General features: G+C 39.9%; 1 protein-coding gene across 2 annotated transcripts; it reads right to left on the bottom strand.

The window, feature by feature from the left end:
• Nucleotides 1-381: 381 nt before the first annotated feature.
• Nucleotides 382-24,411, bottom strand: helz2a (helicase with zinc finger 2a). Of its 2 annotated transcripts, none has more exons than XM_076268933.1 (20): nucleotides 24,318-24,411; nucleotides 19,712-20,766; nucleotides 18,879-19,062; nucleotides 18,486-18,593; nucleotides 17,803-18,338; nucleotides 16,836-17,480; nucleotides 15,856-16,678; nucleotides 15,266-15,341; nucleotides 11,560-15,169; nucleotides 11,372-11,457; nucleotides 11,098-11,232; nucleotides 10,711-10,872; nucleotides 10,265-10,409; nucleotides 9,728-9,844; nucleotides 8,869-9,058; nucleotides 8,337-8,471; nucleotides 2,875-3,093; nucleotides 1,767-1,923; nucleotides 1,401-1,568; nucleotides 382-1,114 (listed from the first exon to the last, which is right to left on the bottom strand). In XM_076268933.1, exons 2-20 carry the CDS (start codon nucleotides 20,746-20,748, stop codon nucleotides 996-998), a joined length of 8,652 nt encoding a protein of 2,883 aa, XP_076125048.1. In that variant the 5' UTR covers nucleotides 20,749-20,766; nucleotides 24,318-24,411; the 3' UTR covers nucleotides 382-995. The 2 variants fall into 2 exon arrangements, with proteins under 2 accessions (XP_076125048.1, XP_076125049.1); XM_076268934.1 differs by lacking the exon at nucleotides 24,318-24,411 and adding an exon at nucleotides 21,225-22,271.
• Between the last annotated feature and the right edge of the window lie 1,072 nt (nucleotides 24,412-25,483).

Genomic DNA, 25,483 nt, shown 5'->3' with positions numbered 1-25,483 from the left:
GAGCTCCCTCTAGAGTCGCGATGTATTTATATGTTACTCTGCTATTGTAAATAGCAAACTTCTTGCGACTTATCCCCCCTGTACACAATGCAAATGCTTTTGTTGTGGAGGTGAAGGATTAACAACCCGCAAAAACTGTCTCCAAAGAGCAAGGTTTCAGATTCTCGCGAGTTTTGGCCAGGCACCACTCTTGGAAGTTGCATGGCTTGTTTTCTCGGTAGGGACTCGCTACGTCTATGCTGTATAGCTATGCTAGGTGAACGATTCGCCTATTACAAGTTCATTTACCATCAAATTGGCTTCATAAAGGTGAAAATCTTGCATAGTGTGCCTTTAACTTCACAACTGAACTGTAACAATCAACAACAATTTTTTTTAGAATTAAAGAAGTTAATATTTACTTAGATGTCATGTCATCAATCATAATATACAGCAGTATGGGTATATGGAAACAAGTAAACTTAAGGTGCAGAGTTCATCTGCAAAAACAGATGCTTTTCATTCAGGTGTCATAACAAACCATGTGCATTGTCAATGACAACTGGAATACATCTAAAACAAGCAAGTTACGGACATTCATTAACAGATTTGGAAACTGCATTTTTTTGCACCCGCAATTCTGAAAAAATGCCCTGGAATGCTCAAAGTTGCCTCCAGACAGTGACCTCCAAAAGTGCTAAAACAAAATGCTAAATATTTTGTTTCTTAAAGAATACAGTAAGACAACATTAACCTTTCAAAACAATCTATTACATACTCAATTTACTAATATTTAAAACACAATAAGCATGCAATGTAAAAAATATCTCAAAATTCATCAGTCTTTACAATCTGTACATTATTATTTAGACATAAAAAAATACATATAAATTATTACTTAATACTCAGCAAATCATTTGGTTTTGATTCAGATGGTCCATGTGCTTTAATTGTTTACAGATGCAGGGAGAGCATCATTTTTAAGTAGAATGGTTTTGAAGACCTTGTCACTAGTTTCACTTTCTTTTCCTCTGCACGCGGATGCTTTGAGCAGGATTGACAACACACCCCTTTTCTTGGTAGTGATTCAGTAGCCTCTTCCAGAGGTAGCTGCACTGCAGAAGAGTCTGGTTTCCTACAAAGCCCACAAAATAAAGTCATGTGAATACTGTTTAAAGCAGCAGTATAGAGATTGGGTCTAAAACTAGTGAGCTAGCTACCTACATTGCAAGCAAAACAAGTATAGTATACAGTATAGTATTGTACTAGTATTAAGGTGTCCCAATGTATACAACAGGATAGATTAAAACCATTGGGCAACTGAAATCAGAATGTCATGTATCTAGAGTAATTTGCATGGAAAGAGAATCAGTACATCAGTAGCATAGTAAAACAGTTCTATTTCAATTAAGGGTACATACCAATGATGCAAAGGCCTTCCTGTGCCCTTGTGATTCCCACATTAACCTGATTGGGATCCATAACAAATCCAAGCTTTTTCATTAGCCAGGATTTAGTTGGTTTACTGTCAATTTCAGATTTTGGACAGGATCGCACTGTGGACAGGATAATATACCTCCATTCACTTCCTGCCAAAAAAAAAAACATGGGATGCATGAGATTCACTGAAATAGTGGTGTGATATTACAATTTAAAACATTGGCAGGAGCAATTATGTAAGTACAGTATGTGAAACCTGAGACAGAAACCATATCTTGAGTTCATGATTTGTCAAAGTATGAGAAAGTATGAACATGCTATGAATATCAAATGGCTTGAATGTATACCTTGACTCTTCATGATGGTGCTGACCGTGACATGGTAGATGCCGCTCTTTAAGAGAGTCTCTTTGATCTTAGCCACCTGTGCGTTGTAGGGCGTGAGAATGGCAATTTGTTCTTCATCTATTCTTGACTGATTTATCAGCAGAGTTGCAAGCCGGACCTGAGATTAAAAAATAAATAACAGAATAATAGCATTTACCCACAATACGTATGATGTGTGTTATTTACCAAACATTGCAGGCAAAGCTTTACAGTAGTTCATTGCAGGTACACAACAAGATTGGTTTAAAATATTCTACATTCTGCTGTAATTTCACATTGAAGGGGTTATAGAATTATTACATAGAACAGTGTTTACCTTGGTGTAGTTGAATAACGGCAGTTCCGTACATCACTTTTGTATGAAAATCTCACAACTTGAAACTGCCACCGCAAAACGGGTGAATCTCAACGAAGTAACACTCTGACAAAATATTCCAGGACTACACCCCCGAAATTTATATACAGCAGCCCACCACCAAATATGGTACATAGGCGGAATCTTTGCCAACACTTCACGCAGCTCAGCTACAGGAAGTCGGTATTCCCTACTGTTGCTACTTGCTAGGTTTAACAATTAAACCCTGAAGACTTAGTAAGTATTTAAAAATCGTAATTCTGATTCTTGAAAAACATGAAAAGCGCAGTCAATAAGTGTGGGCACTGCGGAGAGAGTAACCATCACATTAGTTGTTTTTTCCACAATCTGCCTGGGAACAATACACAACACTTAGCTTAGCATAACCACATAGCTAGTCATTGGCTGCAAGAAAATTAATTATTCATGTGGATGTCCAGAAAACCATGAGTGGGTGCTAAATCTGCTAAAACTAAATCAGTTTTATTCTCCAGCCTAATTATTGGGCTTATAAAATAACAGCTGAGCATTTTTGACAGACCAAAGTTGCATACCTTCTTAACCTTGTTAACATCACAGAACAAGATAAAATACCCCGTTCATCCATTCCATGTCTACTTTAATGCATGGTTTCATCACCTGTGTCTGAATCGTTAGATGAATTATCTTCATTATATACGCTTTACCAATGTTTTCATGTTCTGCATAGCCTACCGTTTGTTCAGCTTCTTCAAGGTTAGCCTTTGAATTTTCATTCCCTCTTTCTGTTGCCACCATCAGACTGACTTCCTTGCCTTCAACATGCCCAAACAAGATAGGGGTTGGATGCTGTGATGCTGTCAGCAGTACACTGGGCTTTGCATTAGGGCGTTTTCCAGTTTTTAAGTTGCCACCATAGAACTGCTGTGAAGGAAACTCACAGATGGCTTCATGCTGAAACAGATTGCAGATAGAAGATATTTAGTCCAGTCATTTTAAGCCAAAATAGGGGTCAAGGTTGAACAAATTGCAACACAAGCAAACTTAACTGATTTTGAATCCTCAATATGTCCTGAGTAAGGGAAAAAAAGCCCCGAAGAATCTCGATAGGGGAAAGTTTAGAAAAAGACCCAAATATACCCTATTCATGCGCCTATTCAGTATTTTTCTCACGTGAATAGGGGAAAAAAAATAACCTTCACATATCACCATGAAAATTACTGAGTTGATTACTTACATCAAGACAGACAAAAAATGTATTATACGTTTTTTGAAATTGTTTGTTAACATGGGCAAACAGGGCATAATGTAATTATGTATAGTTAATTTGTATAAATACCACAACGGAGCTAATAGTCCAGGCAAAGGTCTGACCCAAAACTAATTGCAACAGAATTTATTTTCACATTTTTATATTTCAATTGTTGATCTTTACACCATAGTAAAAGACCATGAAAATCCAGTTGGTGGAAATATGTTAAAATGAGGGTTGTTTTATGCATTATTCTTCAGCAAATACTGACAAAACTGTAATTAGAATGTTGTAGAATACACATTCTAAAGAATATCTGACCCCATCTAACTTAACATGGAATTTTAGAATCTTGCATTGTTGAGGAACATTCTTTTATTTTCAAAGAGTGAATTTCTTTGTCTTATTTCAGACTGGTTTGTTGCAAAATTGGTGTCTATTTTTACATTGTGGCCCTTTTAATCAATGGATATGGTTGTTGAATCTTTAAATAGAGCCAAGTGTGTTTTTGCATGTAAGTGTTCCACAATGTGTAATCTGTACAAACACATAGTTAGGCATTATTCAGCCTAGGAAAGTGGTTTTGGTGTTTAAGTAATCTGATTTAGAGTTCACTGAAACATACAGTATATCACACTAAAGTATCAGTCATCATTTTGCAAGTCTTACAGTAATTGACCTCTTGCCGAGGGGTTGACTGATATACTGTCTGTCCAATCAGAGGGGCCTGTATGATGCCCCTTTACTTTGCACAATTTTTGTCTAAAACAATAATCACACAGCACAGTATGTTTATGTTAGTGAATGCAGGAAAATTGTGAAGGCAAAGTTGAAGATGGACATGATCATGTCCTAATTTGACAGAAGGGTGCAGATGGGATAACTGCAGTTAGCCTCCAAGTGACTCTATTGTTGTGACATCTGGCATAAATGCTATACTAATAAATATAGTTTAAGATTAATAATTAACAATGCATGCCTATGCATGGGTCATGGTTTTACCAAAGTCATAGAACAGTCAAAACTATACATATTCTAAAAGTATATGCACTGTACATGAAATATAGCATCAATCAACTTATGTCCCATCTTCCTCCATACCATGCATAACACATACTCCTCTAATCTGTATAGGCGAATCAAGTGAACAGCTGATACATTTTGGCCTATACTGTCCAGGGAAAACAAATTAAACACCATAAACCATATATTTTCTATAAGCATATACCCTCTAGAGGAGATATAACACCATTTAAGACATTTCCCATCTTCCTCTATGCCATGCACAATACATTGCCCTCTATTCTGTAAAGGCGAATCTAGTGTAAAGTGGATACATTTTGGCCTATACTGTCCAGGGAAAACAAATTAAACACCATAAACTATATATTTTCTATAAGCATATACCCTCTAGAGGAGATATAACACCATTTAAGGCATTTCCCATCTTCCTTTATGCCATGCACAATACATTGCCCTCTATTCTGTAAAGGCGAATCTAGTGTAAAGTGGATACATTTTGGCCTATACTGTCCAGTGAAAACAAATGAAACACCATAAACTATATATTTTCTATAAGCATATACCCTCTAGATGAGATATAATACCAGTTAAGACATGTATTATCTTCCTCTATGCCATGCACAATACATTGCCCTCTATTCTGTAAAGGTGAATCTAGTGTAAAGTGGATACATTTTGGCCTATACTGTCCAGGGAAAACAAATTAAACACCATAAACTATATATTTTCTATAAGCATATAACCTCTAGATGAGATATAATACCAGTTAAGACATGTATTATCTTCCTCCATGTCTTGGACAATTTGTTTGTCAAATGTTGCAATTAGTTTTGGGTCACTATACATTAGCTATACATAATTACATTAAGCCCTGTTTGCCCATGTTAACAAACAATTTCAAAAAACTTATAATACATTTTTTGTTTGTCTTGATGTAAGTAATCAACTCATGTAATCAACTCAGTAATTTTCATGGTGATATGTGAAGGTTAATTTTTTTCCCCTATTTGCGTGAGAAAAATTCTGTATAGGCGCATGAATAGGGTATATTTAGGTCTTTTTCTAAACTTTCCCCTATTGGGATTCTTCAGGGCTTTTTTTCCCTTACTCAGGACATATTGAGGATACAAAATCAGTTAAGTTTGCTTGTGTTGCAATTTGTTCAACCCTTTCTCCTAAAATGACTGGACTAATTGTTAACATTGGGTCTCAAATAAAACTAGAAATTTCCAAGGAATTACCAGTGCATGAAAATGCTAAAGTTGTGATGTAAAATATCATGTATAGTTAAAACAGATAATACAGAGATGGTTACTACAGTGATGCTAGGATAGACATGGTGGTTGCATAGCTTAATAAAAGTTAGACTGTTAAAAAGCTGAATGTAGATAGTTTAAAAGTTGTTGATAGACAGTAGATAGTTTAAAAGGTGTTGATAGACAGCTAGTTTAATAGATAGTTTAATGATAGTTTAAAAGTAGACCGTTTAAAAGTTGAAGGTAAATAGTTTAAAAGTTGTTGACAGACTGGAAGTTTAATGAATGTTGATATTCAAATAGTTTAATGGCTGTGTATAGGTAGATATTTGACGATAACTGAAAATTGGAATGGCTCTAATGTTTGCTAGCAGTTATGCTAAGATTTTTAATTCTGCTAACCAGACTACTTAGCTAATGTTTTATAGCAGTGCTAGCAATGCTAACCATGCTACTTAGCTAACTTAACTCACATTTTCTAGCAGTTTTGCTAAACATGCTAACTATGTTAGCAATGCTAACATGCTAACTATGTTAACCATGTTACTTAGCTAACTTAGCTAATCATTTTTAGCAGTTTTGTTAAAAATGTTAACTAGCATGCTAACATGCTAGCATGCTAACTATGCTAACCATGTTACTTAGCTAACTTAGCTAATCATTTTTAGCAGTTTTGTTTAAAATGCTAACAATGTTAGCAATGCTAACTTCGCTAACCATGCTAACTAGCTACAGTGGGTAGGAGTCATAGTTGATGAAAAGTGTTGACATAGTTGATGACAAGTTAAAAGTTGTTGATAGACAGCTAGTGAATATATATATTTTAAAAGTTTAAAAGTTGAATGTAGATAGTTTAAAAGTTGTTGATAGACAGCTAGTTTAATAGATAGATAGTTTAATGATAGTTTAAAAGTAGACCGTTTAAAAATTGAATGTAAAAAGTTCAGTAGATTAATGGGTTACATTGTTTAACAGTGGATTATTGTAGTGAGGACTTTTATTTTGAAACAGTTTTGGGCAGAGGAAACAGTTGAATAGGATGTGTAGTCTTAATTGACCCAGATTGTATGCTTAAAGCCTGAGGCTGCAGGTGGCCTGAACACCTGCCATAGGATTCTAATTGCTTAATGGCTGTATTATGATGTCATAATCGGCAATGTTAAGTCTATGGGGATTTTTAAAAAGTTTTTCTTTAATAGTTTAAAAAGTATAAAAGTTTCAAAGTTGAAAAGACATAGCAGCCCGATCTGTTTGAAGACCTACGTTACAAAGTTTGAATGAAGTTTCTAAGTTAAACTGTTCAAGAGAAATTGCGTATGGAAAAAGTGGTAAGCGGAATAATAATAATAAGAAGCCTAGGAAGAACAGTACAGTGCATTTTCATGCACTGTAACAAGAGCAGTCAAGCAACTGGAGAAATGTGCATGCTATCTCACAATGTCAACGAAAGTTAAACCAAATTCTAGCAGCTACCTCCTGATCTCGGTCGTCTGGATAATGATGTACAAACTTAAGAGATATGACCGTCTACCTTGACAAACCAGTACTTTTTAAGTTGTTAACACACACACACCCCTAGACCATGTCTACACACTTTTCTGGACAATAGCTACACACTTTTCAGTTATACCTAAAAAAGGCCACCCCCACTTAACCTTCAGCAAATAGGATCATGCCTCAGTCCTGCTGCTGCCAGCCTATAGGCCGATGCTGAAGCCTTAATAGCCTGTGATAATAATGTGAAATGTAATAGTAATAATGAACTACTGGAGGCTGCAGGAGGCTCTACCAATTTCTACCGCTGTACCATTGAGAGTATCCTGACTGGCAGCATCACAGAATCTTACGGCAACTAGGGGTGGACGATATGGACAAAAAATAATATCTCGACATTTGTTGTGATTTTGACGATAATGATAATTAGTCGATATCCTTTAAAATTTGTTTTTAAAAGTCTGAGTTACTTATTATTTATGAATAGCATCATTACAATAATAACCAATAACCTAACCTGTGACTTTTTTAACCAAATCAATCAATGCATTGTCACGCTATGAATGTATGAGGTTTTAATGCGTGATTTCGATATCGACGATATCGCCCACCCCTAACGGCAACAGCAACCCCCATGTCCACAAAGCTTTCGAAAGGGTGGTCATGTCAGCACTGTGCATTGCCAGGATAGAGTGACAGAGTGAACTACCCAGGACCTAAATCTTCTCATTTGCACTTCAGACTTGACTTAATTACTATTCAACATTCCTACTTAATTATTTATATTTATGTTATTTTGTTAAGTTGATGAATGTTTATGAGTACATTCCAATAAACTTGAAACAACACACACACACGCACACACACACACACACACACACACAGAGAGAGAGAGAGAGAGAGAGACTTGTAGTACAGTAGACATAAACTTGAAATTAATGTTCATTAATATCTGCTTTGAACAACTGTTACAATCCTGACAATAACCCTTTCTTCTCAAGGCCACCATGATTCAATCCAATCTTAGGTGGTGAAAATAATATGAAAACATTTGATTTGAACAGAAATATGTTTTGGGACCCATTCTTGACAAGTACAGAGACAGTATAGCAACAACCTTATCTGATTTGACACGGAATGACCCATAGATCTTCTGAATATATTGTACTTACCATTCTGTACTGGATGTCAAGCATCATGGCTTTCTTCATATACCGCTCAAAAAGAGACTTGCTCATACCCAGTCTTTCCACCACATCAGAATGGACGACAGGTTTCAACTGCTTGTGGTCGCCAATAAGGACAATCTAGGGATACACAACATCCTTTAGAACCCATTATCATTGTGTTTGTACATTGTGTATATTACATGTGCATATATGGTACATTGTTTACTTTACATATATAGCCTATTTATATATATTTCAGAGAAATTATGATTATGGTGTGAATTTCAATTAACATTGGAAGTACTGAAGGGCATTTTAATGGAAGGAAACCTTTTTTGGAAGGTGAAATCCAGTGACTACAAGGCAAGTTGTACACATACAGTATGATATAGAAGATGACCTCATATGCACATATATTTACACACAAATGTACAAGCACTGTTGTTTTTCCTTATTTGTTTTTCATCATTGTGCTTTTGCTGAGAAATATTGCATCATGTTCCCTTGTCAGTCCCTTGTTATCACACCCAACTACCTGTTCAGGCTGATGGGTGACTAAGGGGATGAGAGCCTCTGGCTCCGTTGCCATGGCGCACTCGTCTATGATGATCTGCTGCAGTTTGACAATGCCAAAGTTTGGGTTGGACGCAGCCGTGCACGTGCAGAGAATAACATCATGCTTCAACAGTTCATGCTTCCTGGCCTTGTTCAGGACACGTTTGTAGCTATAATAATAACAAATAACAACATTCTTTTTAGTAAGTACCTTCTGGTGCAGGAAATACGTGATATTAAATACATTAAAAAGGCACAGGAAGTGTCTCGATTCAAAGAATGAAATTATGAAGTTACACTGATTGTGGAGCTGAATTAGAGATCAGTTAACGGCAAACAGTTTATTGATTATACAACAAACAGTTTATTGATTATTGATGAGCTGACATTTCAGACAGTCAGACTTTCATCAGAGGTGAAGGTAATAGATAATAATGTAAATGTTTATATTATATTATTATGTTAATAATTTCTCAAAAAAAGCCAATTCAAAGATACTTTTGGCTCATAACAATATTATTATCACCTTTACTATAAATATCACAATATTTTGTTACATTGCTATTTCTATGGTGAGTTCTTTTGGCCACTATTGTAACAGCCCCAATCGGACAGAATAAGATGGCACAAAAAGACTGGACATCATAGACTTGGGAGCAGGCTTGTGCAAAATTCCAGAATTGAATTGAAACTGGCTCTTCAATTCCAATTCAATTCTTGAATTTCACTTGCATTTCAATTGAGGTAGCAAACAGGAAGCAGAATTGCAATTCGAATTGTGCACAACCCTGCTTGGGAGACAGCTAAAGTGGACCTAGCAGCATAATGTCTAGACAAACCTTTTAATTTCAGACTCATTAAGGTTTTCTCCTCTTTTAATCCGTGCATCAAAAGCCCGTATCTCTGATGAGTGTGGATTATCTGCCATCCGCATCCGATGATGCAAGGTTATGGATCTGCAGAATACATAATAAAAACGCTGTACACTACAAATTATACATGTTATGTAACTAACGGTAAAACTACCATGTGTTGTACATTGGTTTATCATATAGAGGAACACATTTAAATGTACACATTTTAAGGAACACATTTTAATGTACAGCTGTGCTGAAATACCCTGCCTGAACTCATTACGCTCTTCAGTAGGCATTACATTATTACATTACATTAAAATACTGGTCATTTAGCAGATACTCTTTTCCAGAGTGACTATAAGTGTCAAAAACTGATACCTCTGGTCGGTCATGGCTAAGTACATTATTTGGTCACAATCACATGCCATAGTTAACAACAAAGTCAATCAAATATCTGCCCTTGTAGGCCATTGGTAAGCCCTGACGAAAACTGGACAACACCACCCCACCACTCCTTACCTGAGCTCTTCGTTTGGTTTCCCCTCCCTGAAGGAATGGCGGGAGAGCTTCAGCCTACTGCCTGGGTAAGGGTAATCCATGACCTCCATCTGCTCACTGTAAACCCTCAGCGGCCGCAGCACAGCACTCAGTTTCAGGAGTTGACCTTTAAGAAAACATGACCAGTACAGGGCCTCAATGACCTTGACAGAGTGTTTCACAGTGTGGTGCACATGATAGTGATGCAAGCTTAGACCTTAGAAATAATACAAAGCTATTGCACACCCTTAGGCCATTTGCATTTCTGCTAATGTAAGATAACGTCTTGGCCTTCAGATCCGACATTTTGATTAAAAGTGATGCAAGCTTGGCATTAAGCATTAAGCTTGGTATTAAGGAAAAAACGTAAATATTGTATTGTGCACCAAAATAGGTCTTATATTAAGATTTTTAATAAACATGTTTACCTGCAACTACATCGACAGACTTATTAGACGGACCACAATACAGAATACATCTCTTCTTTAGTGTCTCCTCACTCTCTTCTTTATTGTGTCTTGGTCTTTGCATTTGACTCTGCTTCAAGAACCAATAAACAATGTGGACTCCGACAACAGTTTTCCCAGTTCCTGGGGAATATAAAAACAAGTTCAAAGTTAGTTTGAGTTGGATTTGCACTCACACATTCTTCAATGTGCGAAACTTAGTGTCCTGTAGTGCTTGTGAATGAATGAAATGCTTTCTACTAGGGGCTTTGGAACACACACACACACACATACACACACACACAATCAGTCCGGCATCAACATTACTGTCAGTGTGGACCCCCAGCAGGTATGAGTGTGCATTGTTACCTGGGGGTCCTTGTATAAGGGTGAAGCGGTTCCGAAGAGTCTCTCTTATGGCTTTACTCTGGCTTGTGTTCAAAGGAGGGAAACCAAAGGAACGATGATTCTCCATGTCAAATGTCCCACTTTTGCTCGCCATGCCTGCATAAAAAAACGAAATGAGCAGTACACCAAAAACAAATGATCTATAGCTCAGATTGGATTTTGTGTTTTAATGGTTTAATGGTTGACACATTTTTTCACAGTTAAGAGCATCAAATCATCCAACTATGAGACTTACCCTCTGAATGGATTTGTTTTCCAAGTGCAATGTCCTTCATTAGTTGATTTGCCTTTGTTAGTAGCTTAATTGCCTCTTCTTTCCTCCTTAAAAAATAAACAACAAATATTAATTAATAACATTTAGGCTTCTTTAGAATTATATAATTGATGTTGTAACAACTTACACATTGATGTTGTCAAACTTACACATCTGGGAGGAGTTTAGGAATCAACTCTACAGTGAATCGTGTATCCTCCAAAAAGATTCTCTGTGGTGTATTGGCCATGGGTAAGTGATTGATGCGGAAGGGTATCTTGATTCTTGTCTCATCTTCGTCATCCTCTTCCTCATCCACTTTAGTGGTTACACCATGAGCAATCCAAATGACATTGGTCATACTTGTGAGGTCTAGGTATTTACCCTCTGTTAGTCTGTTATAACCATGCTGTTTCTCTGGTTGGAAATCATTGTCAGGTCGTCTCAGACGGATACACAAGAAACAGTTCCTGAAGTCGCATTCAATAGACCACTGTTCCTTCTTCTCCAGGGGAAGCTGGAAGAATCCTTGCAGATTATGATCTTTTTGAACTTGTGTCCATGTAAGCTCAACATCTTCCAAGACAATGCTTTCATTTTCTGCGACGGCGTTGCAAGCAGCCTCCATTTCACACAGCGGCGTCCATATTTTTTGGTATTCATTGTATGTGGAATATACGTCCTTGGAGGCACGAAGAGCATATCTGGAGAAACATTCGATTGGGTTCTTGGTGTGTTCCAAGCAAATCTCGAAGTTTGGGTTCACAATCAGGAGCTGGACAGCTGGAACCAGCAGTCCCCTTACTGTGTCTGTTCCCAGTTGTACCTCGATGGTGTCACTCTGCTTGAGCTGCAGTGACAACTCAACAAAATGCCCTTTCATGAAATCTGCTTTTCTGGACATTACTGTGTCTTCACATGACTCTGTGGGACTAAAAGTGCCCCCCTGCCTTACTTCTGAGGTGACGTCCTGGAGATGTTCAAGCATGTCCTCCCACTTTTCTTCCCTAATGGTGGACAACAAACGTACCCATGCCTCTCTCGACACGTGTGTGATTAAAGAATTTGGAACTTGTCTTTCCAGCTCAGAGTGGATGTCATCCCGCAACATTGAGTACACCCTTCGAATCCATTTAATAACACGACAATTTCGCTCTCTATCATACACTGGTTGATCTGCTAACTGAAGGTCCCTGTACATGATAGCCACATCATTATACATTGACTTTCGTTGCAGTGGAAATGACAGCCGAAAACTGTTGCTGTTTGGTGAGATATCAGTGATGTAAGCAATCTTCCTTGCACTTTGTTCAATTAACTCAGAAGCAAAGTTTAAGCTGTTGGCTGTCCTCTCATACTTGGACTCCTTGTCATACTGTAGAGAAAAGCTGACACAGGTCTGATCAATTTCAATGGGTGAATATGGAATTGCTTTGCCTTCTAGAAAGGAGTGGAGAATCCTGTGGGTAATGATATCCACATAACGGCGAATTGGTGAAGAGGCCCAGCTATAGCAGTCCAGGTCAAGATCAAAGTGCCCGACTCTAGAGGTGAGAGTTGAGTTGGAGCGAATAGCATGGGCTCTGCGAATGAGCTTACGGAATGCACGGACGATGGGCAGCAATTGTGGGTGTACGTCATCAGTTGTGATGAGATCAACTATTCTTTGGATGTCTCCTTCTTTGCCTGCCGTTTGAAGATTCTCAAGAAGCGATGTCAGTACTGAAAAGGTGTCAGGTTCCAAACTGGTATACCTAAGAAACGCTATACTGTCTGCATCACGTTGCTGACGTGCACCACTTCCAGGGCTGCACACACTTCTGCTAGCCTCTGGAAGACTCATGAGACCTCCTTCATCCTCCATAAGGTGAGACAGATGAATGGACAGAGGGAGCCATAGACTGCAGCGCTCCCGTAGCTGCCCAAGGCTAGTCAGGTCTGGTCTTTCTTGACACCTCAGTGGCACACAGCTCTTTGTCTCCTCGATGCTGAGTAGCAGCTGAGCAACACTGTGATTGAACAGGATCATCAGCTCCTCCACCACGCTGTGAGATTGACGGTTGCCAATGATCGAGTCTTCGTCCGGCGACTTGTAGCACCAGTTGTCCTGCTTCCTGTCTTTCCTGTGAACTTCTGAAAAGTGCGATGCTATCAGTAGGCAGCCTTCCACTGTGTTAAAGCATGGCTCACCGCTTGAATCCTTGGTCCTGGATTTTTTAAGGATCTCCTCTGCTTCATCATAGGATAATTTTTTGTTGGAGCAAATGACGGAGAGGTAAAAATCTGCTGAATTTATGCGGTGCGTTTTCTTATCGATGACCACCATAAGCGAAATGGTGTGTCGATCATGACCAGGAAGAAGACTGAACACATCTTCACTGAGCTCTTTCGGGAACATGTACACAGGTGTAGTTTTAGGTGGGTAGAAAACAAGCCCTTGCTTTTTAGCATATTTATCCAGTACACTTCCCTTGGGCACAAAGTGGGCAACATCAGCTATGTGAATCCCTATTTCATAATCTGGGCCAAGATCTCTTACACTGATCGCATCATCGTGGTCTCGAGAGTGTGAAGGATCTATTGTGAATGTTATGATGCTGCGAAAATCTTCCCGTCCGTGTAAATCTTGTGAGCATTCCTGAACCCTGATCATTTCTTGGTCACAGATTGAAGGACTCTTTGAGAGTTGATATTCTGTGTTTAATACTTTCAGACCAGCTTCCAAAGATGTCACTTTTGGAAGGACTTTCACAACAATGCCTAGGGGATAGCGAAAATTCTCTCCCCACTTCAAAAATTGGACAACAAAAAGAAGATTTCTCTTAGATTCCTCATTAATCTTCACAAATTCCTCTGGTCTAAAATCATCTAGTCCTTTGCGCACAGCAATATGATGAGGTTTATCCTTCCAAAATGGAGTGTACATTTTGGATATGCACTTATTTATCGGGGTCATCACTTGGTGGTCATTTTTTTCAATGGTGCACACAAACTGTTTGTTGAGTAGAGAGGCTGTCCCAACTCTTCTGTGCACTCTTCCAGTGGGTGGTGTACTTTCTTCACTTAACACTTCAACTAACACCTCATCACCAGGAAAACAGCAGCGAACATTTTCCCTTCCATTTATCTTAATCCTTGTAGTTGGTTCATCGAGTGGTATAGCATATGCTGAGTCATATCTTTCCATTATAATTATGCAGCGTTTGTATATAACATTTGTATTTGGAATGCTTGGAAACTCATTTTCTTCTCCATTCCATTGGAAGAATGTAGAATCACTTTGGTCCCCATGGTCTTTCGCTTCATTGTCATCAGGTGTCTTGTCAGGGTGGTCATTTTTGAAAATATCTAACAAGCCTTCCTCTGTCACGTTAACTTTCCAATCATTGCTCTCATCAAGCAGCTCTTGCAGAATTGGGTCAATGTCAGGCATTTCTGATGTCGTTGAATCAGTATCGCTGGTATCCTCTTCCTGTGATGGAATCTGAAATCTGGAGATCTCTGTTACCTCTTGGTTTAGAAAGTCCTTGTTCAGATGCTCAGGCTTAGCACTGCCATTTTCAATGCAGTGCTCTATGTAACATCTCCATGTTTTGGCACATTTCCCAAAGTAGCAGAGAGCAGCAGCGTCTCCCACTACTATCACCTGAGACTGTGCTCTGGTCATGGCTGTGTTCAGAACACGGGCATCATTGAAGAACTCCAGGCAGCTGGAAGCCGATGGCTTTAATGTGTCCCTCGTGTGCACTGTGACAATTATGATCACTCTGAATTGTTTGCCTATATGAAAGACACAGGATATTTTATTACTTTTTTGAATACATGGTAAAGGCCTTTTATATATACATCAAATCTCACTGCCACATCATACGTTACCTTGAACATTTTCAGCATTCTCCACTGTGACCCTGTGCAAATGTACTTGTTTTAATATTGCCCTGAGGTGGTATACCTGTTGTGGGTTGAAAAGAATTAGGATAGCTTGAAAATACTATTAGTTGAAAATTAGTTGTAAATATTAACTAACTCATTAACAAATCTATCGTTCTAGCTATAGAACATTAAAGGAACCATATTTAAGAAATGTATTTCAATTAATCATAAAATGGCCCTGATATGTTACTAGACATTAAGAAATCATGTTCATTCCAAATACTTATATTACTGACAACAGTAGTCCGGCCAGGATATTGTCATTTAAAAAGTGAAGTTGCAGCCCTCAACTGATGTTGATGTTGTGTTTTGTCATGTCATGTCATGTGTTTTGGCTTGATGCGCCACCCTCCACCTATCTACTAATCACAAAGTCAGTAGTGTTTCGGCATCCAGGTTGGCAACCTCGAGTCAGGGGGGAGGGGGAGGGGATACACCGCTCTACAGTAATTTGAAAGTGACTGCAGTACCAGTTTTGGCCACAATCTTACATATGGTTCCTTTAACAATTGAAAAATGATTAGGTGGAATACCTGGGTGCCTTGCGAGAGAATACAGATAGTTGATGGATCAGGTGGAATACCTGGTTGTTTCCACTCTTCGGGCCAGTTGTGCAGAAGATCTTGAACAATCTGAACAACATCTGTTATCTGCTCAGGGTTGTACCACGACATGGTTGTTGTGTCTAGATGACATTCCCCACGGACATGACTGAACATCAGTGGGTGCTGTGTAGGGTGAGCAGCAACATTTCCACTGGCCTTGATTCCATTTGTTGTTTGTTGTTTCTTTTGACATTTGTCAAAGTAGAAGTAAGTAGACACAAAGTCCACAATCCCCTTGGTAGAACGGTAGTTTTCATTAAAAATGATTCTGCTCTCCAAGGCAACGTTTTTCTTTTCGGACTGGTAGTAGTAGAAGAGGCGATTGAGCAGCGTGTGGTCTGAGCGCTTGTCATCCCCCACAGAGAAGAGCTTGGGCCCCATCTGCATGTGATCTCCAGCCAGAACTATTCGAGTCTTAGGGCCTGCCAGGCCAAGAGCCATCAGGGCTTCACTCTCCAGCATCTGAGAGGCTTCGTCAATCATGATGTGGCTGAAGTAGTCTTTGGGGAGCTTCAGGTCATGGAGAAGCCGAGCCACTCCAGTGGTTGTTATGACAATTCTTGTCAAGTCCACTGTGTCTTTGTCGGGGAATTTGAAATGGCCATCTTCGGTTAGAAGGCAGTAGCCCCTTGTGATGTGATGAGTGCTTATTGGAGATACTTCTTTTGCTTTTATCCGCAGAGGTTTTGTTTTTAGATTTCCGGCTTCAATGTGTTTATGGAAATGGTCCTTCACATACAGATCAGCAGAACTAGAAAAGAGGAAAATACAATCATAGAAAAAGGTCAGTTTAAGAAGGTTATTTTGGCAAAATCGCAATATTTGTATTAATCTATATGTTTTTTGCACCATTTTAATATGATAACAATGAATTAACAATAAAGAGCACAATAATGATGTAGACATACCTGTTTGTGTGTGTGCAGATTAAGACTCTGTTATGCTCCTCTTTCATTAGTTCCACTGTAGCTTCTGCAAGAGTATATGTTTTTCCAGTTCCAAAGGGCCCGTATATCAGCAGTGGGGCCACACTGCTTCTGTCATCAGGGTCTCCAAGAATGAAGCTCATGGCTGCCTGTTGCTTTTCATTGAGCGGTATTGAGGGGTATTCGGTTGAATGTACAGGAACGCATGTCTTACTAAAGTCTGGCAGCACATATTGAAGGTCAGGAAGGAGATCAATGGCCTTGTGCATCTCACAGAACCAGAGACGGTTCAGCTGGAACTGAACCTCCATCTCGCGTGTCTGATTCTTTTGAAGGCCCAAGTCTGAACAGCACTCTCTTGACAGCCTCAGGTGTATCTCTTTCACACTGGCTGTGTCTCTGAGGATGACCGCCTCGTAGACTTGTTGGCCTTGATCATTTGCAGTGACCTCGCCCACGAGGACGGACTCCACCCCTCGTTTCAGCATGAACCCCTCTGGAGTGTCGGGGGTAAGTGCATGGCACACTGGAAGGGTGCCAAAGAGCTCTCCATCGCAAGCTATTTTTAGCCCAAAGCGTACGTCGTTCAACATATTGGACAATGTAATGATCCCATGAAGATTGAGCCTGTAAACATGAGTAAAATATAAGTTTAGGGGAAATTCCATGGAAAATTACGTTTTTTGTAACATCCAAAACGCCAATAAAATGTGATGGTATGGTAGGATGTGAATGATTACATGAAATTTGAGCATTTGCTATTTTTGGCTGAAGAATGTACATGAGAAAAAATGCACAAAAAATGAATGTTATCATTCACATCATACAAATGCCAAGGTATTTCACCGGCGTTATGGATGTGACAAAAAGTCAATTTTCCGTGGAATTGCCCTTAGAATGTTACAAAATATGCATGTGACTAATAACATTAAATATCCATTTACACTACCTGCAAACTATCTCCTCCTCAGCTTGTTCCTCTTGGTATAAGAAGCTGTGCATTCTCTCCTTGTAGTTGTGATGGTTAATGGGAGCACAGTCCTCCATCAGCTGGTAATACTGACGATTCATGGCGGGTGGCTTAAACTCTTTCAGGAGCTGTATCTCTGCCTCAGCACGGCTAAAGTATGGGACAATGACCCTGATCCCTCTGTTCCAAAGCCTCAGATTGGGAGCTACAGAGTGTGTGGGCACTGGGTATTCCTCACTAATCTCTAGATGGGAAGAGGGTGGCATACCCACTCTGACCAAGAGCTTGTGTAGAAGAACTGGCCGAGTGTCAAAGTCAAACACTAGCCACTGTTCATACACGCCAGGGCAGGTAGACACGAAAGACACCGTCACTTCATAGGAATACTTTGACCGTACATCAGCTGTCATGTACCAGTCACCTGTGGAGTATGTCCGATGTTCATTGATGTTTTCACCTAAGGTGAATGAAGCCCCTGGCTCCTGTTTGAGCAATGCAATCTCAGCCAGAGCATTCTGAAAGGAGAAATAGGACTTTAAGATAACAGGAAAGTATGAGTGATTCTTAAACAAATATCAATAAATACAATCACAGCATTTAGATATACTTACATTTCTCATAAATATAATATAATACATTTCAAATATAATTTAAAAACTTACTTCAGAGACAACTTTAAATTTCCACATCACTGGAACTTTCTCCTTGAGTACATATGTGGAAACGTCTGAATCACAGTTGGTTGTAACTCCTCCTACAGTTTCAGATATCTATCCAATACACCAGAGATTATTAAATTGACATCATCTTAAAGGTCATGTGTGCTATAATCACTGACATTTAGTTGTTTGAAACGCACATGAAAATATAAAAACAAAAAGATGGTAACAGATCAGTATAGGATATACAGTACAGGGGTTTGTTTATTAGTCAGTTATAAAACCCCTGTTTAAATTAAGCCAAAAATAGACAAGAAAAGAAAAATAATTGTCTCTCTGGTGCATTTTTTTTCTTTTCACATTGAAAAAGTAAATAAGGCTTTAAGATCTCCTCACAATGTGGCCAGGACTGGTGCTGGTCCTGAACTCCTCCAGTAAGCGGTCCTGGTAAGACAGCAGGCCCTGCTCCTCGGCGGCATTGGCCTTCTTCCTGGCAGCGCGTGCTCTGGAGCGCCACTCCTCCAGTTCATCCACAGAGTGGGCCTCCATGCATCTGTCGCCATGCTCACAGCTGTACGGCCTGCAGAGAGACAATGCCATGAAAACACAAGTTCCTGTTAGTTTAAAATCACATATTTTAAATCATGAATTTGATTTAAAAATGGCAATGTTTTCTGATTTAGCCTATTTAAGATGCAGCCTATTGTGGTTGCAGATCAACAATCAAATCCACCCCTCCCTTCCATGCTATTGCAACAGTGTAGCCTGGCGGGCCATCCTATATCATTGAAATGTATAGTCTGGAATCGAACCATTCACCTCGCTTAATCCAAGGGGCGGGCAGAGAATTGTCTTTCAAACTGCCTAGGCATGCAATAGGCCAGCTAGGGTGCGTCTAGATTTCTAGGCTAGCAACATTGTGTTTCTTGGCTGGAATTGTTTGTGGCTGGGTCCAAGAAACTATGTTTGTTTCCCATTTACAGAGCCAGAATTGTGCCAGTTTTTTTTAAGGATTTGCTGAATCTGACAAAAAGAATCATGGACTGTGCCTTTAACTGCAATATGTTAAATTACAAGTGAGCATCTTTGCTTTTATTCCTGTTTGTAAAAGTATTCTGAAAATATATTGAATGCCTATATATGAATGCAGAACTACTATCAAACAACTATCTCATAATGCATTTACCACATGTGTGTAGAAATCTGCATTTTCAATAGGCTTGCTTTACCTTTGACACAATTTGAAGGAATGACACGTTTGCGGTGGGTCTCTGTATTGTCCCTTTCTGCATCCATCTTCAAAGATAAGTTGCCGATGTTCTCTGGTGAAGCAGTGGTTCATATATTCTTCCCGTGAGCGGAACTTGCACCGGCAGACCTTGCAGTAGTGCTCCTCCATGCTCTGCGATTGCTTCTGCTGTTTCACTGGTGATGCTGAATTAGCCCGGCTTGCTCCATGTGACTTCGGCACATCATTACCCAGCAATCTGGAGCGGTCAAACGGCCTCTGGCTTTCCTCTGTCCACACCGACATCTCCACCTTACTGTGAGCAAACCAGCAGCGTTGAGCGCCATGCCAGCACAGCTGTCCACTCTCTACATACCTACAGTATCGCCACTGAGAGTAAGCTTTATTGGGCAACGGCCTTATCTCATGGTATTCCACCATCTTTTGCTGAGTCTCCTTACAGTGAACCAGTAGAGGTTTCCAGCGATGCTTGGAGGTGCAACATGGTGATGGATGTCCAACAACACTTTTTCTGGATATCCGCTGTGGACTGCTATGGAAGCAGATCTCACAAAATTCAAAGAACTTTCCCGGAAACTGACTTAGAATACTGTCTGTGCCTCCAAATTGATCTACTGATTGGGATTGAGACTTTGTGCCAGATTTTAACATGTTGATAAGTTCACAGTAGCCCAGACTGGAGTTTTTCAAGAAGTTCCACACGGTAGCTTCCTCTGAGCTTCTTGCAAATGAACATCTTGTTCCATGGGACCTGCATCCAGATCCTTCCTTAAAATTCCAACACACCACATATTTAATTGGTATGGGAAATGGAGGAACAGGGTTAACTGGCCTCCACTGGTCTGTTCCTATCTGCTTTGCCAGTAAAATGTTTCTTTGGCATTGGTGGCTATGCTCCACTAGACAGAATGTGATCTCTGCTTTCTTCTTGCAGCAAGACCGGCAGGCAGCATGCAGCTCATGTGTCCTCAGTAGTGGGCTTAAGTCTGAGCGCCTGGCAGCTTTAGAGACCGCCATTGTACAATATCACTGGACCTATATAAACCAAAAAAAAAAAAGGTACAAACATTTGAATATTGGTTTGCACAGTCTTCTTTTGGATCATTCTGGTTCTGATACATTTTACAGTTCTAATTTCACATTTCTTTTACATCATAAAAAATTACATTGTTTTACATGTTAGTTTACATTTGCTATTAATATTATTATGTATATTTTATTTTATAACCAGTCTCCATCTGATGATCCAGCTATGTGGAATTCTGTGGGCTTTGAGTTGTTTTGAACACACCAACAAGGCACGCTTCCATAGATTTGCATTGTATTTAATACAGTGGCCACTTGTGGTACAATGTGGTGTTGCAAGCGAGCAGGCCCAGCACTAGCTGGTTTGCAAACTATTTCAGAGGATATATTGAAGAGGTTCATTAGGCTTACTGTATTACTAATTCTTACTGTTTCTCTGTACAAGCCAATAAGGTCAAATTGTGTACCTGACAAGTTTCGGCTACCTTGCCTCTGTAGCCTTCATCAGAGGTGTCACGTGATGTTGGTGTGACGTCGTCTGAGCTGTGTTATATGGAGTTTTCCATCCCACCTGATGTGCAGTATCACCCCCAGAATATATGGCACCCCCAAAATACACAAGACGTTCCACTCCGTCCCATTGTTGACAGCATAGGCTCAGTAACATACAACCTTTCGAAAGCCCTAGTTGAGATTATAAAACCTCTCCTGGGCCGAACAAAGCAACACTGTAAAAATTCAAAGCAACTGGCACAGGAACTAAGCACAGTGAAAGTAGAGGCAGACGAGATACTCATATCCCACGATGTAGTCTCTCTGTTCACAAAAACTCCAGTGGACGTCACAATAAATATAGTGCAGAACCGTCTACAAGCAGACTCAACACTCCGCCAACGAACAAACATAAAAGTTGAAGACATAGTCCAGTTGCTAACGTTTGTAGCAAAGTCCACATACTTCCTTTTCAGAGGGACCATATACAGACAAAAGGAGGGTTTTGCCATGGGGGACCCCCTCTCAGCCATCATGAGTGGATTCTTCATGGAGGACCTGGAAGCCAAAGCCATCGCCACCGCTCCCAAAGAATGTAGGTTGACCCTCTGGAGACGCTATGTGGACGACCGGCCACACACTCACAGACCATCTAAACACCATAGACGAAACTGGAAACATAAAATTCACTCATGAGGAGGAAGAACATAGATCCATCGCCTTCCTGGACATGAAAATACATCACATTGAGGATGGTAGCATCAAGATAAAAATATACAGAAAACCCACACACACAGACCAGTATCTACTATGGACATCAGAGCACCCCACAGCACACAAGCTATCAGTGGTCCGCACCCTATATGACCGTACCAAGGTCATCACTGACAACCATGACAGAGAGGAGGAGGAGAACCACATAAAACAGGCACTCAAAGCTTGCAACTACCCAAACTGGGCCATAAACAAAGGCAAGAGAGAGGTCCAGAGAAATAACAAGGAGGAGAAAAAGAAAAAAGGTTCTAGGCCTGAGAACCTAGGCATGGTCACCCTCAGGGGGGTCACAGAACGCGTACAGCGAGCGATGGGGAAACACCACATCATCACACCAGTGAAGCCACACATCAAGCTTCGCCAAATCCTAGTACACCCTAAGGATCAGATTCCCCCTGAGAAAAAGTGTGATGTGATAAACGAGATCCCTTGCCTAACATGCAATAAAACGTATATAGGAGAGACAGGCCGGCAATTCAGCACACGAAAAAAGGAACACCAGAAAGAATGTGAAAAGGAAACATCTGGAATGCTCACCCGTGCAACAAGAATGAAAGCAACACAGGAAAATCTGAAATCTGCCATTTCAGACCACTGTAAGAGGGAAAACCATCTTATGAACTGGGACGCAGCCAAGGTCATCAGAACGGAATGCAACAAATTCCATCGATGGATCAAAGAGGCAGTTGAAATCAGGAAGCGGGCCCCAAAGACTGTGAACCGGGATGAAGGAGCCTACCAGCTATCCCACACCTGGGACACAGTCCTGCAGGGCCGCCCCCGGCTGTATGAAAAACCACCAGACAGCAGAGGGCGCCCCATCCCCCCCCCTGGAGCACCCCAGGGGACACGGCCATCCCACCACATCAGGTGGGATGGAAAACTCCATATAACACAGCTCAGACGACGTCACACCAACATCACGTGACACCTCTGATGAAGGCTACAGAGGCAAGGTAGCCGAAACTTGTCAGGTACACAATTTTACCTTATTGGCTTGTACAGAGAAACAGTAAGAATTAGTATTTCAGAGGATATCTCGATAACTCAGAGTATAGGTGTTTTTGACATTATGTCAAAACAATTCTTCACAATCTGTTGCCAGATCATTTTTGGATATTTGGATGTTAAACTAAAAAAAGCTCCACATAGCACCTTCATAGATGCTCTAAGCCATAGGTTCTCAAAGTGCGGCCCGAGGAAACATTTCTGGCGGCCCGCGATAACATCTGATAACATCTGTAAAACTGTTAAAACTGTACAACTATAGACTATTGTGTGCTTTGAAAAGAATGAATCTCCGCTTAGTGGTGTTTAGTGGCCGTCAGATTTTCCTGTGGTGCTTTGGTAGCTGGAATTGGCCCTGAATAAGGCCTATGCTGATAAGAAGCAAGGCACACTGAGACTGTTCTAAAAAAGTTTGTACTTGAAATGAACTGCAACCAGAGGATTGTGTGTGCATTGCAATTTTTTGCCAGAATTAAAATGTGTTTAATGCAATAAATATAAACTGTAGAGATGCAACCTGGTCATTAAAATGATTTCAAATGGGGATTGTTTTCCAGTTTTTTTTCTTTTTCTCCCCCGCCCATTTGGCGGCCCTCACTTCAATGTTGGGTTCCTGAATTGGCCCTCACCAATCAAAACTTTGAGAACCCCTGCTCTAAGCGATTGTAGATGACGTCATGTTTGTTGATATTATTTGGAGCTGTGATACTGAATTCTGACCAGTTTCTCCTAAAGTCTAAAGAAAGATCAATCTAAGATCAGTGCATGAGAAAGCATCAACTTAAATTGGAATTGGAGACAAGAGGAAGACTATTTCTTGAGTTGAAACAGAAGAAAATTATATTGATGATGTTAAATTGAGCTCAATGACGTCTGAAATGGGTTACAAAAAGAGATCTTACTTTGAATTTTCATTTTACTTTGGACAGAAGGATAACAATCTTAAAACATAAGGGGGTTACACAGTATATATATATATTAGCTCCTCTGTTGTTGTTGTTGTTGACTACGTGAACAGTGCCAGGGTTGGAAACCAGACAAGCACCTGCACAAGGGCAGTTGATAGTATTTTCATGATTTCAAAGCCAAAGTGTCTAAATATGATGCATGCTTAACATGACAATGTAACAATTAACAATTGTTGAATAACAATTATGATAGATACATGACGACAAGAATGCATGACAATAGACATTTAACTTTAACTTATTTAAAAAACCATTAGACTCTTTTTTAGCCACACTCTATTTAGCCTGCTTTAAATGTTAAGAATTTAGCCTACTCACCTCAGCTTTCAGAATGATCTTTGGAGAGAAAATATGACCCACATATTTCTGACATCGCTGTGCCGAATGCACTGTGCGCTTCAGCTGATGGTTTTATTGTTGTCTGATCAGCTGACTTCCTTAGTAACGATAGTTCTCCATCGGGCGTGTTTCGGTTTACTACGAAAACGAAACTTATCTCCGACGGCAGATGCACGTATAGACTAGTAGAGGAGACCGTGCCGCAGGTCGTAAACAAACCCGGTATGTCTTTATGCACGGACTGAGTAGACTTCACAAGAAACTAACTGTGATAGCCTGGAGTAGCATACGCTGAACCTTCATTTTCCACGAGAAACAATGTGTCCACAAATTGCGATGATGGCTCAACAACATGCTGTTTGGAAAAGGTGCGGCAAACAACAACTAGGCTTCTGCTGCGAGATTAGGTTTACTGTAATTGTATAGGCTTAGATAGCGCTTTAATTATAACGTAGGTTACCCCACCCGTGCCCTGACGACAGTCCTGCGTGTTATCATGAGGAGTCATAAAAGTCAGCCGCTCAAAGCAATTATGTTTATAGCTGTGATAATGTGGCAGCTGTCTGAGAAAAAACATCTCAGGGGCTAGGGCATTTAAGTTTGGTTTTGTCTGAAAAGCCCAATCACGTCACTGACCGCAATTGTTTGCAACCTCTAGTCATGCAGCTGTAGCCTGGTTTGACCCACCAGATTCACTCACCTGCTTAGCCTACAATGAAAGTGAACGTGACAGTCAGGTAGGCCTAAGGCTGCTGAGCAGTAGCCTGCTCAGAAATTAAAGTATCCTTTGTGATGAAACTGCCGTGTAATTAGAGGTCGGTTTTTTCCATAACCAAAATATTGCATAGGCTAATCCCTAGAGTAGGCCTAAGGGCATAACATCACACAGTAGCCTACTTCTGAAATATAGCCTATCAACAAATATCAGTTCACATTAAACCATGAAAATGTGTGTGTCGTGAATGGGAAAATTCTGACTACACTTACACTGGCATATGACAACTAATCTGTTGTTTCCCACATGTCCCTAAGGCTAGAACAGCCCGTCACTAGCCTATAGAAATTAATTGTAGGCATCTCTAAATTTACTGAACACTGCAATCTCCAATCAAATCACAGTAGATATTGTACATTTCAATCATATT

This window comes from Alosa pseudoharengus, unplaced genomic scaffold, assembly GCF_046254945.1.
Source record: "Alosa pseudoharengus isolate Yale_2024_CS ecotype anadromous, Long Island Sound unplaced genomic scaffold, YU_APseudo_1.1 YU_APseudo_1.1_scf_5, whole genome shotgun sequence".
Lineage (NCBI taxonomy): Eukaryota > Metazoa > Chordata > Actinopteri > Clupeiformes > Clupeidae > Alosa > Alosa pseudoharengus.
This window is presented reverse-complemented; position numbering and strand designations above follow the sequence as displayed.